The following is a 19,558-nucleotide window of genomic DNA, read 5'->3' on the forward strand; positions in this document are numbered from 1 at the left end:
CTGGAAGACATCGTTCTGTTAGACGCTGTGATTGCAAGTCTGAACAGGGAGCAGGTACTTATATAATGCTCAGCATGTGTCACCGACTATGGATCTTGCTTTAATGTTTAAAGTGGAAGTAAACTCCCATCCCTGACTTTTACCAATAGGTAAGCATATAATAAGGCTTACCTATAGGTAGTGTAAATATCTACTAAATGGGCATCGCTTAGGAGATATTTACTGCACATGCAGCCAACATCACTGGGGCATGCGCTCTGAAGGAACAACCACACACGCGGGAGTGACAACATCGTGGCTCTGGCCAGTCACAGAGCTGGAGTCTGCGAACAGGGAAGCAAGACAGGTGAAGATGGGAGTGCCTGAAGCTCTGACATCTCGGCGCTGGATTGGCTTTGCTTTAAGGTAAGTTTAACATAATGTGCGAATATGTGATGCATAATGTCACATTAACTTGCAGGGTACAAAAAAAAAAAAAAAAGTCCAGCGGTTTACAACCGCTTTAAGGGCCAGTTCACACCATGCCCACAAATAAATTGCACAGGAATGCTGTGCTTTCCTGTGTGATTCAGACCGCATGCAAAATGTGCGATCTGCAGGGGGTGTCAACAGAAAGTTAATATCCCCACAAATGCAAGTCGCAAATGCAGTGCGTCTGCCTGCACTGGATCGCATGGTACAAAACGATCATGCAATCCAGTTGCTGTGCAGCTCCAAAAAGGTGCATGCACTAATTTTGGTGCGGTGCGATTTGAGCTCATTAACCAGCTGGCATTCTTACCTGTGATTGTAGAAACCTCTTTGAACTGAGGAATGTCCTTTGCTGCTTTTCCATGTGTCTCATTGTCCTGGGGTGTAGGATTATTAGCGGGCACTTGGTGATTACTGGGGAACGCAGGTGGGTAACTGGCAGCCTCCTCACAGAAATCGGAGGAGTCCAGCTTGGCAGGAGTCAGGGGATGATGCAGGCCGCCATGCACTGATGATCGATGGAAGCCTTGTTCCGGGAGGCAGAAGAGATATCCGGGCCTTTCTTCAGCGAGGCCACCGCTGATTGCTCTGAACAAGAACAGACCATAATATTATTAATACACAGAGCAAAAGTGAATGTGAGACTTCTAATAGTTGTACAGCTTCTTTATAAGGTAGATTAGAAGAGTTTAACATACCACAACAGAATGTTAAAAAATTAGGACAATTACATATTAATTAAAAAATCTATTTATAAATATAACCTCAGTTTTCACTTTCTGATCAGGATTTAAAATTGAATGAGAAAGGGGGAGCACTGCAAGTCAATGAGGCTCTGCTTCAGATTCAGTGTTGTCAGTCTAATACTAGGGAATTTGCTATCAGGAGGAGAGAACACAGATGACCTCCTTCACTATCCAATCATCGTATATATAAAAAAAAAAAAAAAAAAAAAGCAAGGTTAGGGATTCAGCTTTGCAGGTGGGCAAAGCTATACAGCTCTTTGTATTTATTAAAAAGCTGACATATTCAAAGTTAAAAATGATATACAAGATTTTTAAAAAGGTGTATTATAGAAAGTTGTTTCTTTATAATCTCAGGTATTCATTTAAGATTTTAAAATGCAGCAACACCCTTGATGTGTTACAGTCTAAATATACTCAGATTTGTCAGTCTGAAATCATTCGTACAACATCTCGGAGTAAAAGTAACAACGTTTTTATATATTCTCCAGTGTCTTCAACACTTATGGAATAAATGTTGACATGTAGTAATACTGTTTGTACACTAGATGGCAGCATTACCCCATTCTAACTAAATAGTATTATTAAATCAGGATTGCATCTTGGGGTCAGGTTGCAATTTGCACCATAAAAAGAATTTCGTTTTTTTTTTTTCCAAAGAAGTAAATGCCAAGGTCGAAAAGTATTTAATAAAAAGCACAGTGACAAACAACTTGTCAAACTGAGAGATTGTTGCACTTATCAGCACAAGCCATATCATAAAGTAACTTTGTTAAATTCTAAAACACTACAGCTGAAAGGTCCTTTCTAGAGAAGAGGTGGCGTACTAGGCCTGTCCTTGACCTCTATTCCAGCGCTGCAGCCTCTGCCGGACTCTGCAGTATTTAATGCTTCTGGGAGTGTCAGATGCCTGGGTCTCCTGTCACCTGCTGCAGCAAATTCATCCCCTAGGTCACTGCGAAGTCCTATACTGGCATAAGGGGTCAGAGGAAGGAACCACGGCAAGAGACGCAGGCATCCCAGGATTGTTGGATGCTAAAGTAACTGCTGGTGACTGTAGTGCTGAACAGAAGGGAGGAAGGAGACACAGACTGTCAGAGAGGTGATACTTGCCATTCAAGCACAGATTTCTGTCATTCTGCCCACAGGCTGAATAACAGAAATCTAAAGGACTCACATCTTCATGCTAAATAGCATGGATGGAGGAATCTTCCCTGCCATCTATTGTATTCTGGCAGTCAGCGGCCGCAGGTGGCTGAATACCCAAACCCATCTGGTGGTATGCAGTCCCTGTTCAGCCAAAAACTTTCCACCTGGCTCTTTCAATTTTTCAAGTGAAGTTTATTAAGCCGAGCTGTGCTGAAAGTGCCACCCTCTGCATAGGCAAGTATACACACCTTTCCTTTACAGGGTAGTTAGAATAGGTTGGTTTTGCACAAAGCAGCTCTGATCCTCCTCTTCTCAGATCCCTGTTCAGCACTCCTGGCCCCTCCCTCCTGTTGAGTGCCCCCACAGCAAGCAGCCTACTTTGGGGGCAACCAAGCTGATTCAGACACAGAGCGGAGGCCCAGCACTGCCCCCTCTCTCTTCTGACTGGCTTTGATTGACAGCAGTGGGAGCCAATAACGCCACGCTGCTGTCTTAGCCAATGAAAAGGGGAGTCCCGGGCAGCTGAGAAACTCCTGCAACATTGCTGGATAGAGAGGAGGCTCGGGTAAGTATTAGGGGGGCTGCTGCACATAGAAGATTTTTTATCCTAAAGCATTAAATGCATTGGATATTAAACCTTCTGACTTTACAATCCCTTTAACCTCCAACAGTACCTCTCAGATTCCATAGTGCTCCCCAAACCTCTCTGTAATGGAACCGCGACTCACACTGTGTTTGTGGGCTTCCGTCAGTATACGGCTTCCTCCAGTCTTGAACATAGGTATCAGATATTCTAGCCGCCCTCCCATACAAAACTAGATGGACCTTAGCTTGTAGAGAACTGGGGCCTTTATTTGAACAAACTCACCCCAAATATATACAGGATGGACATCCCCCTCCTGATCAGATTACCCCACCAGGTCAGGTGCCTGATTACATTATCATATGCAGAAGAAATTTTATACAGAAATATAATTAACCTGAACTAATTATCTAAGAACAACCAACACAAACAGTATTCTACTTTTCTACCAGTAACTAATAGATGACAATGATTCAATCAACCCGCGCCAATTAACTAGCAGACTGCCATCCTCGAGTTCATGAAGTACAATACACATTATCATAAGTGTAAACACAGAACCCACATTAGATAACAGGTGAATAAATCAGCATATTAAATGATGTGTGGAAGACAGGTGGTTGAGCTGATGATATTAGCATCTGCTATGAGTCTGACTGTGTGAAGCAGTCTTCATATGTTTCTTGAGATATATGGTTGATAAATATTACTGACCCATTTGAAGTAATCCAAACCATATTCTCAGTGTCCATCAAGTACCTGTCCATCATTTCCTTGGTCACCCTGTGTCCCTAATAGACACAGGATGACTTACACATAAGATGGGCCTAGAGGGCTGAGAGGGATTTCCCAACCTCTCTAAGGTAAGCTGTGTTCCATGGGCCCCCCAACCACAGTGACTCCCGTCACATCTCCCATAGTGCCCCCAGGTTCAATGAGAGCCCTCAGCCTCTACAGCAGCCGTCACTAAATGGCGGCCCACGGTCCAGGAGCGGCCCGCACGATGCTTCCGCCCGGACCCGTCAGGCCGCCACTGTAAGTAGTTATTGGTTTGCTGGGACCGCGGGTGTCCCAGCAACCAGTGACATTCCGTGTGTGTGCCCCGCCCCCGCTTCTTTCTTCGGCTCCCTCCCAGCCAGCTGCAAGTTGGGGCGTGACGTCACGAGCGGGCCCCGCACCCTGCTCCTAACTGTGGCTCCTGACTCTCACACTCAGCCTAGCCGCGAGCATGCCCTGCCCATCTGATGTTCGCTGCTCCTGGCTCCCGCATTTTCCGCTCCCAAAGGTATGTGGGGCACATTTTTATAAAATGCAGACTGATGGGCATATTTTGTTAAGGGGCACACATTTGTGTCCATTAGAGTGCCCCATAAAATAAAATATGCCTATTAGAGTGCCCCCTAACATAAAATGTGCCCATCAGCGTGCGCCTTATTTTATGTTAAGGGTCACGCTGATGGGCAAATTTTATGTTAAGGGGCACTCTAATGGGCATATTTTATGTTAAGAGGCACTCTAATGGGCATATTTAATGTTAAGAGCAACGCTGATGGACACGTTTTGTTTTGCCCATCAGCGTGCCCCTTAACATAAAATGTTCCCATTAGAGTGCCCCCTAACATAAAATATGCCCATCAGAATGCCCCCTAACATAAAATGTGCCCATCTAAGTGCCCTCTAACATAAAATGTGCCCATCAGAATGCCCCCTAACATAAAATGTGCCCATCAAAGTACCCCCTAACATAAAATGTGCCCATCAGCGTTCCCCTTATTTTATGTTAAGGGGCACGCTGATGGGCAAATTTTATGCTAAGGGTCACGCCAATGGGCACATTTTATGCTAGGGGGCACGCTGATGAGCAAATTTTATGCTAAGGGTCACGTGATGGGCAAATTTTATGCTAGTGGGCACGCTGATGGGCAAATTTTATGCTAAGGGTCATGCCGATGGGCACATTTTATGCTAGGGGGCACGCGGATGGGCAAATTTTATGCTAAGGGTCACGCTGATGGGCACATTTTATGTTAGGGGGCACTCTGATGGGCACATTTTATGTTAAGGGGCACTCTAATGGGCATATTTTATGTTAAGAGCAACACTGATGGACACGATTTGTTTTGCCCATCAGTGTGCCCCCTAACAAAATGTGCCCATCAGAGTGCCCCCTAACATAAAATGTGCCCATCAGCGTGCCCCCTAACATAAAATGTGCCCATCAGCGTGCCCCCTAACATAAAATGTGCCCATCAGAGTGCCCCCTAACATAAAATGTGCCCATCAGCGTGCTCCTTATTTTATGTTAAGGGTCACGCTGATGGGCAAATTTTATGCTAAGGGTCACGCTGATGGACACATTTTATGTTAAGAGGCACTCAAATGGGCATATTTTATGTTAAGAGCAACGCTGATGGACACGTTTTGTTTTGCCCATCTTTCTGAGTCATAGCACAGACTTCAGATTCGGACCTCGGCCCAAAGAAAATTTTAGCGACTGGACCTCCTTGAATTTTAATTCATTACCCCTGCTCTACAGTGTCCCAAATATCTCACAGAGCCATCAAGTCTTCCACAGTGCCCCCCAGACTGCTGCAGAGCCTCCAGCCCCCAATCACAAATTGTATCCCACAGTGCCCCCCAAATTCCCACAGTGCCTCACAGTCCCTTCCAGAAGCCCTATCCCCTATAGGGCTACTAAATCAGCTCCAGAATCTCCTACCTTACACCATAACCATCATACACTAACACCCAGCCCATGGCATTCCAGCATTTCAGTGCAGGTTTTGCATTCCCATACATTTAATGTGCAATTATAAACTTTATACTTTACTGCTGGGGCATGGAAGATTGTTGTAGTAATTTGCTGGGCCCTGTTCTTAAAAAGGTTGAGAACTCCTGCTTTTCACCATGGCAATCTTTATGAAGTTGCAATGTTTGTTGAAGGTTAAAGCAAGGAGTCAATACATTTTTTATCCATTTTACCAGGACTAATGACAAGGACATAAACACTTTGGCATTATTTTATATGAACCTATGATGTGATTTGTTTAGATATTGTAAACAGTAACAGTGTTCTGGTTTACTATTATTAAAAAGTATCTATTTTTCTCTTGTTACATGGGTACATGAGATTTTAAGGCTGGGTTCACACAAGGGCGGCTTCAAAGCCGTCCGACTCTGAAGCCGCCCCGTGCAGTGCGACTTCAGCGGGGCTTGCATGCGACTTCTCTAATAGAAGTCAATGCAAGTCACCTCCAAAGTAGTGCAGGAACCTTTTTCTAAGTCGGAGTGACTTGAGTCGCTCCGACTTGGAACGGTTCCATTGCACTGAATGGAGCGTGACTTGTCAGGAGGCTAAGTCGCCTGACAAGTTGCCCCATTGTGAACCGGGACTTATAGATGTAGAAAGAGACACACCAAAGTGGCAATAGAATGAGACAATGAAGCATTTGGTGTCAGTCTGCCAGCTCAAAGAGTACAAGGCCCAATATGAAAAAGTCACCTCCATCATCCACTGGTATTGAAGAAGATCTGAGTCTAAGTTGCCAACAACTTGTATGACCATGAACAAACCAATGTGACCGAGAAGGACAACAAGATTCTGGGGGTACTCTTTATACAGATAGAGGGATCCACACCAACCACATCCAAACATCATCACTGTGGATAAATACAAAAGCTCAGTGACCATCATTACCGTCAGTGATTGGATACCAACATTGCTGCAAAGGGGGAGATGGACAAATATCAGTAAATGGGACGATTCAGAATTCTGGGCCCTGTAGGCCAATGACAGTAGTAGGTTTCCCGAAAAGCCAAGCTTTGTCAGTCGCAGCTGTGCTGAGCTATCCCCAGCAGTAGGGAGCATCTTCGTTCAATCCAAAATGTGGGTGTAGTTGTTCCTTTTTAGGTCATAGAGACAACCATAAAAATGTAATTAAAAAGTACACATTTTATATAATGAAGTGACTGTATGCTCAAATGTATAGTATATGCTACTATAAAAGTCTTGTTGGGAATAGCAAATGAAGACAAAGAAGAATGGAAATGCTAACTTTTCTGGGAAAATGGTATTTAATGCTAACTCCAGTGCTGATCACATGACTAAATGTGTAGACTTCTGGCCATTTGTTACCGTTAAAGGTCATCTAACCTTCACTGGGCACTGGGAGCCTGAAGCTGCATCTTCTCTAGGAAAGTTATTTCAGTTCATTACTCTTTATTGTTTTCCAAGCAAAATGGTCAACGTAAGCAAAACAGGAGGGTGGGAGCGTCGTATATTACAAATTTATTGAAAAGAAAAACACAATTGGCAACTCACATGTGGAAGATAAAAACATATGCACATCAACATCATGCCACCTTTAGTGGGAAATTTGGCACCATAAGGTTTCACAATCATGGATAAAGATCAGTGGGAAGACCTGTGGAGCTGAGAACAAACACCAGGGGCCGCCAAACTAAGTGCAGCAATGGGTATAGATGGTATAGCAACTGTTAATGTACTTCTACGTTGATATTGGAATAAAGGTTCACTTTAAAACATAAGGAAGGTAATTTATCAAAACTGCAGCAGCTTAAATTGTTAATTTTCAAAGCTTAACTGAACAAGCAAAACATAAAGGTTGATTGGTTGCAATGCACGGCTTCTCCAGTTTTTATCAATTTTCCCCAAGGGATTCTCGTATCGTAAAATTAGTCAAATCGTCCAATCATATGACACCAGTCAATTTGTGTACGTACATGTATCCAAGGATGTCCTTGGAGGGCCCGACACTCAGTATGTCAGGATTAAAGGGAGTGTAAAGATTTTTTTTTAATAATCAACATGCCTGCTCTCTGCATCAAAAATGCACAGAGAGGCCGCAATCTTCCTGTTCTGGGGTCCCCGCCTGCGCTCTCGGCTCCTCCTTTTCTTGGTGTGCCACCATAGAAGCCGCTTCCTAATGTGGTACAGCTGACAGCTGCAGACTCAATCCATAGAAACAGACAGCGTGTCCTGGCCTCACCCCCAATGGCTCCTGCTGCCTCAGCAAAGCCTGTGAGAGCAAGAAGAGCCGCTACAGATGGGCACAGTGCCGGATTGAGTGGGGGGCTAAGTTAAGGATGGGGTGAGGTGGGGGGTGATTGGGCGATTATTACCTAAACATTTTTTACCTTAAAGGTAAGAAATATTTAGGCTTTAGAACAAGTTTAAGCTATTTAGGGATACCTTGGGGGGCCAGCAAGTTCTTCTGACCATCTGAAGCCCTTGTTGCTAATGGAGATTTTACAACCTGCTGAAAAATGTTGGCATGATCTGGCCAATCTTTCCCATTTCTCACTGAGAAGATGGGCAGAGGGTGATAACCACACACGTGCAGCTTCAGCCGGTTGGGGACATAGCAGTGGGTCATGAGAACAACAAAAGATGGACCCAGCCTTACCCACCCATCTATTGCAGAAAAGTGTCTGGTCTATGGCGAATCTTAGGTCAAGATTGGTAAATAGAGTTTATTAAAAATGTTCACTAATAGCACTAGCCTAATCATAGCAATTAAGCTTCCTCAGTTGCCTTGTACCCACCAAAATACAGCAGTAAATGTTTTTTAAAGAGATCCAGGGGATTCGGATTTTTGTCTGTTAACGATTAATTAGTAACAAATTAAACAACCTGCTTTAAAGGCAGCAACAACAAGGGGGAAGGTTCCTTCCTCTGTAAGGGGGGGGGGGGGGGTCAGAGGGCACCGGTAATCTAGCAGACAAAGGAAGACGTCCTTTTCTGTTTACTGCTGTGCTGAAGTTAATGTTTATCCAGAGAACAAACAGGACAACAAAGGAACTCCGGATTAGACCTAAGAACTCAACAGTCCATTTTCTCAAAGAGATCCCCAACTGTTTGCGTTCCTAATCTCAGATGAAAGAAAACAGTCTTCAAAGATGACCAATGGGCCAGTTGTTTGTGAAAGCATGCCTATGAAAGTTCTGTCCTTGTCACCTTAAGTATATTACAACAACACATTAAGGTATAAAAGTTTTTTTACAGATGGCTTTGATTGGTTACAGGACATATATCTATTGTAACTGTCACTTCAATTCCACCCTGAGACAATTCTCACCATCTCTAATGAGGAAAGCATCTCTCCTTAATGCTCTACAAGTAAACATGCATGTATACAATGAGAGCACAGAAAGGTAACCATAGCCATGGGATAGAAATCAACTTCGTCAGTACAATTCAAACAGTCTTTGGTGCCCAACGTAGTCCATGGGGTGCATGCGGCCAGCCAGCACGTTCTGTGTAACCCGCCACATCCTGGGCGGGGTCAGGCACCTTGCAATATGATAGCAGGGTGTCGGGATGTTCTCTATGCTCCCACACCTGGCTCTATACTAAAATGTATACGGTCAGGCGGAGTGATTCCTGCTCAACGGTAGAAGTATATTCCTGTCCCAATGTCATCACAGAGTGAAATCAGGTAATGCTAATGAACACGGCTGCTTACCACCAATGCAAGAGGAAGGGGTTAATTACCACTGCCACTGACCACCAATGTGGTGGTTATTGCTGCATTTATTGACACCAAAGCTTAGGTTATCCTTGGTGTCACTGATACCAATGCCGGGGGTTATTATTGCAGTCACTGCTACCAATGCTGGGGGTTATTTTATTGCAGTCACTTTGTACCAATGCCGGGGGTTATTATTGCAGTCACTGGTACCAATGCTGGGGGTTATTATTGCAGTCACTGGTACCAATGCCGGGGGTTATTATTGCAGTCACTGGTACCAATGCTGGGGGTTATTATTGCCATCATTGGTACTAGTGATTGACCGATATCGTTTTTTTACCGCCGATACCGATATTTTGGTCATCGGATATCGGTATTGGCCGATATTTTCAGACATTAAAAAAATTATTTTTTTTTTAAATGTCTACAGGTACTGTGTGGAGGGATCTCAGGGTCTAAAAGATCCCAAACCCCTCCTCTGCACTTAAAAGCTTTCAAAACGCCAAGTTTGGCTGTATTGAATGCTGTATGTTTTTTTAATTCGGCGCCGCCAGTACCCGGAAGTGATGTCATGTGATGACCGACTTCAGCACCGAATTCAAAGAAATGGAGACCCGGTCAGACGGCGGCGGTGAAGGTAGGATGCCTGGGTCTCCCGGTGGGACAGGAGACCCGTGCGAGCCGTGGAAGGCGGCGGGAGGGGAGACGCCCCCCTCCCGCTCCTTAGAATGACAGCCGAGCGGCTTCTCAGCCGCATCGGTTGTCATTACAAGACAGCCGACCATTGGCTATGGACACGGGTACTGAGGTGATGCCTCTAGCTGCAGGCATCACCCCGGTACATGCACTTTCCCGAAATATCGCAATATCGGTAAATCAAAAGGCCGATATAGCAGCTTTGCCGATAATCGGTCGATCTCTAATTGGTACCAATTCTGGGGGTTTTTATTGCTGTCAATGGTACCAATGCTGAGGTTATTAATGCAATCACTGGCACTAATTCTGGAGAATATTTTTGCAGTCACTGATTGCATCGCTGGGGGTTATTATTACGGTAACTGACACCAATACTGGAGATTTTTATTGCAGTCACAGGTACCAATGCGGGGGGTAATGTCACTGTATGTTATGTTAATTAGGATGCATGTCCAAGAGTCTTTTAAAACGATCAATACTCCCCACTGACACCACCAATTGTGGAAGAGAGTTCCACATCCTTATCACCCTGACAGTGAAAACCCCCCTACACAACTGTTTTTTTAGGGTAACAAACAACAGATCCTGTTCCTCTAAAGCATGTTATACGGCACAGTGCTTGTGCTGTGTCATTTGGCCCCCTGCAACACCTAAAAAACCTGGCTGATCCTGCCAGTTTCGACCTTCCCCCCTGTAAACTGACCACGGTGTCCGGGCTCAGCATCCATGATATACCGTGGTCAGTTTACAGGGGGGGGGGAGATCAAAACTGGCTACGTGCCTCCATCATTTGCAGCCCTGCGATGTTCTCTTTTCTCCTCTCCCCCTTCCCCTCCTTGCCTGTCTACTCGTGTCAGTGCCCGCCCCTCCACTCCTGCTGCTCTCATATTTATTATAAAATAATCCCACCCGCTCTATATAACACTAAGTGCTCCTGTGTCTGTGTTAAAGAAAAAATATGCCAATCTGTACCTATATCAGAGCGGCTCCAAAATATCCCAGCTATCACGTGACCGCTCAGCTCTCTCTCTCTCCTCTCTTCCCCTCCTCCCCGGCTGACATCAGCGGCAGTGCTCGGGCCCGCCCACTGGAGCTGTCAACGGGGCAGATAAGAAAGCTGATTGGTCAGCTGAGCGCTGGGAGCTGCTCTGATATACAGTATCTCACAAAAGTGAGTACACCCCTCACATTTTTGTAAATATTTTTTTATAGCTTTTCATGTGACAACACTGAAGAAATGACACTTTGCTACAATATAAATTAGTGAGTGTACAGCTTGTATAACAGTATAAATTTACTGCCCCCTCAAAATAACTCAACACACAGCCAATTATGTCTAAATCGCTGGCAAACAAAAGTGAGTACACCCCTAAGTGAACATGTCCAAATTGGGCCCAATTACTTACTGACATAAGTCATCAACATGGATGTCGCACCACTTCCTCAAACTAAATCTCTCTAAAACTGAGCTGGCAATATTCCCTCCTCCCAAGCCCCCCTCCATGACTTTTCCATCAAAATTAGTTATGCAACCATCAATCCCTCCCCTCAAGCCAGGGTACTAGCTGATGATCGCAACCAGGCAAGATTTTTAGACCCATCTTAGAGCAAACAGTCAGCAGTTTTCTATCGTTCCTGTAATAAATATGATACTGTGGTCTTCCAACCAAAAAAGTAAGGGATATGGCCAAATTTGTAAAGTTAACCTATCATGACAGCAACATAGATGTTGCTGTATCTGACCATTATAGGGAATCTGTCATTTTACCTATTCATGGCAAGGTGACAAAGCCTCTTGATAGGAAACCCACTTAAATGTATCTTCGCTGTGCTCCCCCCTGCTTGCTCCTTTGTTGATGCACTGAGAAAAAACAGTGTTGCCAGTTATTGAGAAGAATTTCATTTTCTTTCTAATCGCCAGGCCTGAACACTTTTACATAAATAGTAGGAAAAAAGGAATTAGCATCACGTAAGCTCCATCACTCCGCTTCATTTGAATCTTACTCATGAATTACAGACACGTTTTGGATAGCACCCCTAGCAAGAGAACCTGTTATGTTACCCTGAATGGGCAAAGTGACAGATTCTCAATAAACCTTGCCCATATGAAAGAGACCACAAGTTCATTACAGGTGCCTATTTTTGGTTTTCTTGATTTTTTTTTTTTTTTTTGGCGCTATATAAGTAACCGTAATACTTCATTTTTTTTTCTATGTTAACATACAACATTTACAATTGTCCTTTTATTGTAATTAGTTACCTCAATCTCCTTATCTCCCACCCCCCTTCTTGATTGTTCTGGAAGCTCTGATGAAGCCATTTTCAACCAGGGTTTCATGGAGCACCAAGGGTCCTCCAAAGGTTGCTAGGCATTCATAGGCTGATTCGCTTCCCATCTGATGGTGCCTGCATAGCTCCAGGGCCAGCTGCATGAACCCAATGTTTTTTTTACTGTAGCTGTCTGCAAGGAGGGCACTCTTCCCACTGATCCCCAATAGATTGGTTTTAGCAAGAGTTCCCAGAGGTCTGAAAATGATTCAAAGAGTTCCCCTGGCATTAAAAGGTTGGGAAAAGTGGCTCTGAAGAAAGACAAACTCAGATGAATTATACATACTACAGATTCAGTTCAGGTGGAAAATATTTAAAGGGATTGTGTCAAGAATTTTTGAGAGCTGCTACTAGTGACTACAGTTTTTAAGGTGCAGACTCTAAGGTTTTCCTCTTCGCTCTTACTTAAAGAAACCCTGTCACCAACTTGGAAAAAAAACAACAGGTAAAAGCAAAGAAAAAGCAACTATATGAAATGGTAATTTGCAGTAATTTGACTTTCCATAAGTGATATTTTAATTACTTTCCTTGCACATCAAAGCTCTCTCTTCCAATCTTTTTTTTTTTTTTTTTCCAAAGAAAAAAACTGATTTCGTTTACATCTGTTTTCACATCCTTTAGTTCAGCCTTTTTCAACCAGGGTGCCCAGGTACCCTAGTGTGCCTTGGCAAAATGAATACAAATTGACCCAAAAATTGTATACAAGCCAGCATGTGGATGAAACCTGCCTTTAAGTTACACCAAGTCACAGGTTTTCATTGTGCACCATTACAACCTTCTAGCTGCATCCTAACGACCAATGGCATCATCTGTTGATATGGAGGATGTCAGTCGCCTGCACAGCATCCTTGTATTCCCCTCTCCTGCCCCTCTCCATTAGTGTAGGGATCACCTTAGATGAATTATTAAGAAAAACTGAGGGAGAAGAGAAACATTGAAATACCAGTTTGCTAAAGCGTATTTACTTTGGAAGAAACAATTCCCTCTAATACTGGGTGTCCTACTTTGTGTGACTGTTGCTGCATTATGTAATTATATGTCCATCATTTTTAAAGGGTGCCTTGAGATTGTCCAATTTTTTTTAAAGGGTGCCTCGAGATTGTCCATAATTTTTAAAGGGTGCCTCGAGATTGTCCATAATTTTTAAAGGGTGCTTTGAGATTGTCCATCATTTTTAAAGGGTGCCTCGAGATTGTCCATAATTTTTAAAAGGAGCCTCGAGATTGTCCATAATTTTTAAAGGGTGCCTCGAGATTGTCCATAATTTTTAAAGGGTGCCTCGAGATTGTCCATAATTTTTAAAGGGTGCCTCGAGATTGTCCATAATTTTTAAAAGGAGCCTCAAGATTGTCCATAATTTTTAAAGGGTGCCTCGAGATTGTCCATAATTTTTAAAGGGTGCCTCGAGATTGTCCATAATTTTTAAAAGGAGCCTCGAGATTGTCCATAATTTTTAAAGGGTGCCTTGAGATTGTCCATAATTTTTAAAAGGAGCCTCGAGATTGTCCATAATTTTTAAAGGGTGCCTTGAGATTGTCCATAATTTTTAAAAGGAGCCTCGAGATTGTCCATAATTTTTAAAGGGTGCCTCGAGATTGTCCATAATTTTTAAAGGGTGCCTCGAGATTGTACATAATTTTTAAAGGGTGCCTCGAGATTGTCCATAATTTTTAAAGGGTGCCTCGAGACTGTCCATAATTTTTAAAGGGTGCCTCGAGATTGTCCATAATTTTTAAAGGGTGCCTCGAGACTGTCCATAATTTTTAAAGGGTGCCTCGAGATTGTCCATAATTTTTAAAAGGAGCCTCGAGATTGTCCATAATTTTTAAAGGGTGCCTTGAGATTGTCCATAATTTTTAAAAGGAGCCTCGAGATTGTCCATAATTTTTAAAGGGTGCCTTGAGATTGTCCATAATTTTTAAAAGGAGCCTCGAGATTGTCCATAATTTTTAAAGGGTGCCTCGAGATTGTCCATAATTTTTAAAGGGTGCCTTGAGATTGTACATAATTTTTAAAGGGTGCCTCGAGATTGTCCATAATTTTTAAAGGGTGCCTCGAGACTGTCCATAATTTTTAAAGGGTGCCTCGAGATTGTCCATAATTTTTAAAGGGTGCCTCGAGATTGTCCATAATTTTTAAATGGAGCCTCGAGATTTTCCATAATTTTTAAAGGGTGCCTCGAGACTGTCCATTGCTTTTAAAGGGTGCCTTGACTGAAAAAAGGTTGAGAAACACTGCTTTAGTTTAGATCAGTTAGCACTTCAGTTCAGTTTATATCAGTTCAGTTTACATCCGTTTTTGCATCCATTTTTTCTTAGTTATTGCAGAGACCGATCAGAAATGACAAAAGAATAAACAAAAAAATGTTTGCCTAAAAAAATGGATGTAAACAGATGGCATCTATTTACATCTGTTCAGATCAATGGAATAGGACGCAGCCTCGTTCTGTTTAAAATAATGGACACGGATGTAGACTGATGTAAACCGATGATCATCCTCTTACATCCGCCCCACCATAGACATACATTGTGGTTCAGTCCGGATTCATCTGAAAGGGGCTAAACTCTGGAGTCTTCTGCTTGGGCGTTCTACATTATGGAAGAACCATGACTCACCATATTAATAATTAACCATCGCAGAGACCAGAATTAGCTGATTTTTGCATAATCAATCTTCTCGGCTTAGCCACCAAATATGGACTTTGCCCAATATACCTGATGGGGGTGTTCATTCAGTCAGTTGAGCAAAAATACACCTGCATGATGAAATGTTCACTAACCCCATCCTAAAAATGGAGGGAACTTAAAGCGTATCTAAGCCCATCAATTTTGACCCCTTGCGCCTGCAAATCTGAAAAACTGAAAACGGATTCCAAAGATGTATAATACCTGCAACAGTTTTAAAGTTTATCTAAACACAAAAACAAAAATGTCATCCAATGCAGCTTACCAGTCCTTAGATGTTGCGGCTGCATTACTTTTTTTTATTCTTTACTTTCGTTCTCACCCAGTGATTCTGTCAGTAACACACTTTCTGACCTAGGGTGACAATGCTCAGTCACTGTTCTATAGAGGACCTGTCACCCTAAGACAGGGAGTGCTAGAACTACAAAACACCTCTTCCCCCTTCTCATCTCCAGAACATAGGGAGGAGGTGTTCTGTTGTCCACAAAGAGAACAGGAAACAATGTAACTGATAACAGTCAGCAGATCACATTTTTAATCAGCATGAATACCTTCATTGAGATCTCTATGAAATGTGCAAAATCACTCAATGAGGAAAGGTAACTAGGATCCATGAATTGTATGACTCAAATGCTGGACATATCTGTTCACCTATATTATGGGGAGTCAAAAACTGTGCAATTCAGCGGTTTGCAAATTGACTTTTCTCTGGCCACAAAGAACTGCGGCTAAAGGACATCAGCTCAGACATGAACAGCCAGGCTGCGACATGTGATCACACAGAAGCTTACACATTACCTTTACTTATCCTTTCATTATACAAAATGCTGCTGGCAACTGATGGCTTGGTTATTATAACAAACCTCACACCAAAGAATCTCCTTCTGAAAAATGCTTGTCACCTGGCTATGCTAATTATCTATCTTCAATCATTTCTTTGTCACCGCCTTTCCACAAGCATGCCGATTGTGAATTCTGACTTCAAAATTAACTTCACTTGCTGCATACTTATTATTTCAGATAACAGACTTGAAAAGCATTGAAACCAGAGGACATGGTGGGCTGCAGCAGTCCTTGGTTTCTTTGATGACTTGGCTCCTCTAAAAATGACTTTTCTGTCTGGGTTTCCCACTCACCTTCATGTGTTCCAGGTCCTATGACTTTGACATGTCCCTAATGTGTAAAGTATGTGCAGTGCACATGGACCCCAAGGTGCATTGCGTTAAAGCGTGCTTTTCCATATTGAACTCCTGTTGAGTACTCAATGGGAAGAGGGACCACTGAGTACTCAATAGGAATTCGGTTTGAGCTGCGGCTGCTCCGGTCACTTGCCACAACAGCTCATTGGAGGACCCATGTATGCTGGTACTGCAACTGCGCTCTAAAAGATGGCGTCTACATCCCAGTCCACACATACAAATCCAAATAATAAAAAAGATTATTAAAAACTAGTAAAACTAAGTAATACTATGCACAGCCTGTGGGGCACATGGATTTATTGGAATTCAATAGCCGGTGCTGATCGCAAGTAACTGCTTACATGAGTGGTAACATGTGATCAGCTCCTCTGAAGAAAGCCTGGATATAGATGATTTGCACCCAGGGTCGCCGGCTCTGGCCTCATACACACTAAAAGCTGATATGCGCCTATAGCATACATTGGCGTGGTGTGCAGTCTTGAGAAAAGGGGGCTAACTTCCATTACATACAGGCCCACTGCATTCAGAAAATGCCCATTCTATCACATAAAATAAGAAATCCAGCAGGGAAAGTGAGAACCCCTCATAATGGGCACAGCAAGTGTGCAGAGCACGTCAATCACACCAATAGAGAGATAGAAAAGGCCAACAAGTGTTTAAACTTTCCAGTATCTCCCAAAAAATGAAATATCACTTTAGGATGGACTTCCCCATAAAGAAGAATGGTGATGTTGAGGCAGGAGCCGGTATAACACTACAGACATTGTTAGTTACGTGTCAAACAGGGAGGATCATCATGTATCATACGTTCCCACTGACCTGACAATCTTGTAGTGCATGGTGGGTGGATGGAGTCCTGTTGCTGGTACCCCGCTCTGTGTCCCCGTTACATCATGTCAGTAGTGTCCCCACACCTGGATGCTGCAAGCTGTGTGAAGTGACTGAGAAGAGCAGACGGCTGCTATCAATTGAAATGTGTGTGAATGGAGGAGGAGGAGCTGAAGCTGAGCACACAGGGGGAGTAGACAAGATCCTGAAAGAGTCAACCTATTCACTAACAGGCAGGCAGACGTACAATAGATCCCAGGATATGGGGTCATCGAGTGTCCATTGGACAACTTTTTCTTCTGAGCCGTATTCCTAATGTACTGAACTGAAATAATTTACTCTTATTACCATCCATCAGGCACATAAGTAGAAAGATGTTATTCTTCCCAGTCTCTTCTGCCAATCACACAATGTATGGGCTCATTCACACTTGCAGTGCTCTCTGAAGAGTAATCTATTATCAGATTGCTCTTTGAAGAGCATTTAACAGACGGTGAGGAGGTGTTGTATCGCCTCACCGCCTGCTATAACCCCTTGATCCCTGCACTAGTGTGCTACAACTGCATTCATTGCATGTGGTTGCAGGGTGCTTGCAGTGCCCCATTCACTTGAATTCGTCAGGCTCTATGCTCACTGAAAGCGTCAGAGGGGGTTTCATTTTTGCCACAGCTGCAAAGCACCGCAGCCACAGCATGTGTCCACCCCCCGCTGCTGCCTATCCAACTAATGGGAGTAGTGGAAAAAATGGACTCAACCAAGCAGTATTATAGCCCCAACCTTACTTGGGGCTCGTTCACATGTGCAACAGGTACTTCCGCTTCTTTGAAAAATGATCCACACTTGTTCGCTTTTTAGAGGTGTTTGACAGGCAGTATGGAGGCAATATGTTGCCTCCTCACCGCCTGATTTAACCCTATAACTGCCATACTACCATGCAACAATAGCGAACATTGAACGCAGCTGCAGTGCGGCTCCATAGAACTTTATTACTTGCGTTTGGCTTAAATCTTGCCACCACCCGACCATGTGTACAGCCATCAGCAGCCGCATGTTAAGGGCAGTACACACAACATTCAGCCTGTGTGTATGGGAGCCGGTCCAAGGGGGCATAACCAAAAAAGGTCTGTTAGTCGGTAACCTATCGGTGCTCTCCCCCCTATCGGAACACAATAGCTCAGCAGGGGAGATTGCTGTACTAACATCGGATTGTTAGTTCAGCGGCAGCTCCTGAGCTCTTCAGTTTTTTTTTTTTTCACGCCTGCTGGGTTGAATGGAAAAAAAACCTTCTAGTGTTCAAGGATTTAATTTTCAGACGGGCATCAGTGGGGCTGTAAAACTAAGGCTCTTCAGCCTGGTTTTATTGCCCCCTGGCCACACGTTTGAACAAAGCCGTATAGTTAGATTAGATTCAGATGTCCATACAAAGTGGTTGCTTCACAATAATCAACTGAACATCCCTAACTAGGCTGATTGTCTAATGCACCATGATCAGTTAGTTAGCCAAAAGAGGCAGTGTTCTATTTCAGTCTCTACCCCCTATTAATCTTTCAATATGAGTCTCTATCACCTTTTTTTTCCTCTTTATGCAGCAGTCTGCCAAGGCTCTGTCCTTCCATTCCTTTTCACCATCTACATCTCCTCTCAATACAATTTCTGTGCTGATGTCATTCAAATGTAATTCCGTGCATCTCAGCTCACCCCTTCAGTCTCCTAATGAAGCACTCATTTACTTACTGACAGATTGGTATTAATGCCACTCCCCCCCCACCCCGTGTACCCTACCCCAACTTTTCCATCCAGATCAAAAGTATAACTATCAGTAAGTCCCTTCATGCCAGGGTGCTAGGTATAATCCTGGATGCTAACCTTCTTCCACCTCACATCCAATTACTGCTCAAATCTTGCTGCCTTAACCACCATTTTTTCTAAAATATGCCCCTTAACCAATGAAACCACCAAGCGACTAATTCACCCCCGTTATCTCTCACATCAATTATTACAATTCCCTTCTTGTTGGCCTTCCTCTACACAGACTAACCCCTCCAGTCTACTATGAATGCTGCTGCCAGACTAATTCTTCTTACCAACCGTTGTTTCCAACACCCCTCTCAGCCAATCCCTCCACTGGCTTCCGCTCAACATTAAATAAAATTCAAAACACTAACAACATACAAAGCCACCTCCTGCTCTAGAGCCCTTGTCAGCTGTTGTCATACCTGCCTTCCGGACTTCTCCAGTGTTTCTCTAATCCTCTGGAATTCCCAACCCCAATCTGTCTGGCTATCTCCTATTCCGTCTGCCTTTAGGTGTCCCTCAAATCTCTTTAAGGGTCTCCTAATCCTCTTAAAGTTATACTAATCCCACAACAGTAAAATCAGTCTGTATT

General features: G+C 43.4%; 1 protein-coding gene across 1 annotated transcript in view; it reads right to left on the bottom strand.

Annotated features, from left to right (window-relative positions):
- LOC309567611 (trafficking kinesin-binding protein 1-like) overlaps window positions 1–17,295 on the bottom strand; it is a 93,645-nt gene extending 76,350 nt beyond the window's left edge. The window contains exons 1-2 of the mRNA XM_082273018.1: window positions 17,164–17,295; window positions 782–1,059 (exon numbers count right to left, since the gene is read on the bottom strand). Of these exons, the coding sequence (XP_082129144.1) occupies window positions 782–1,059; window positions 17,164–17,183 (298 nt within the window). The 5' untranslated portion in view covers window positions 17,184–17,295. The remainder of the gene's footprint in view (window positions 1–781; window positions 1,060–17,163) is intronic.
- Window positions 17,296–19,558: the final 2,263 nt, after the last annotated feature.

This window comes from Pelophylax lessonae (genome assembly GCF_965119305.1).
Source record: "Pelophylax lessonae genome assembly, chromosome: 11".
Taxonomy (NCBI): Eukaryota; Metazoa; Chordata; class Amphibia; order Anura; family Ranidae; genus Pelophylax; species Pelophylax lessonae.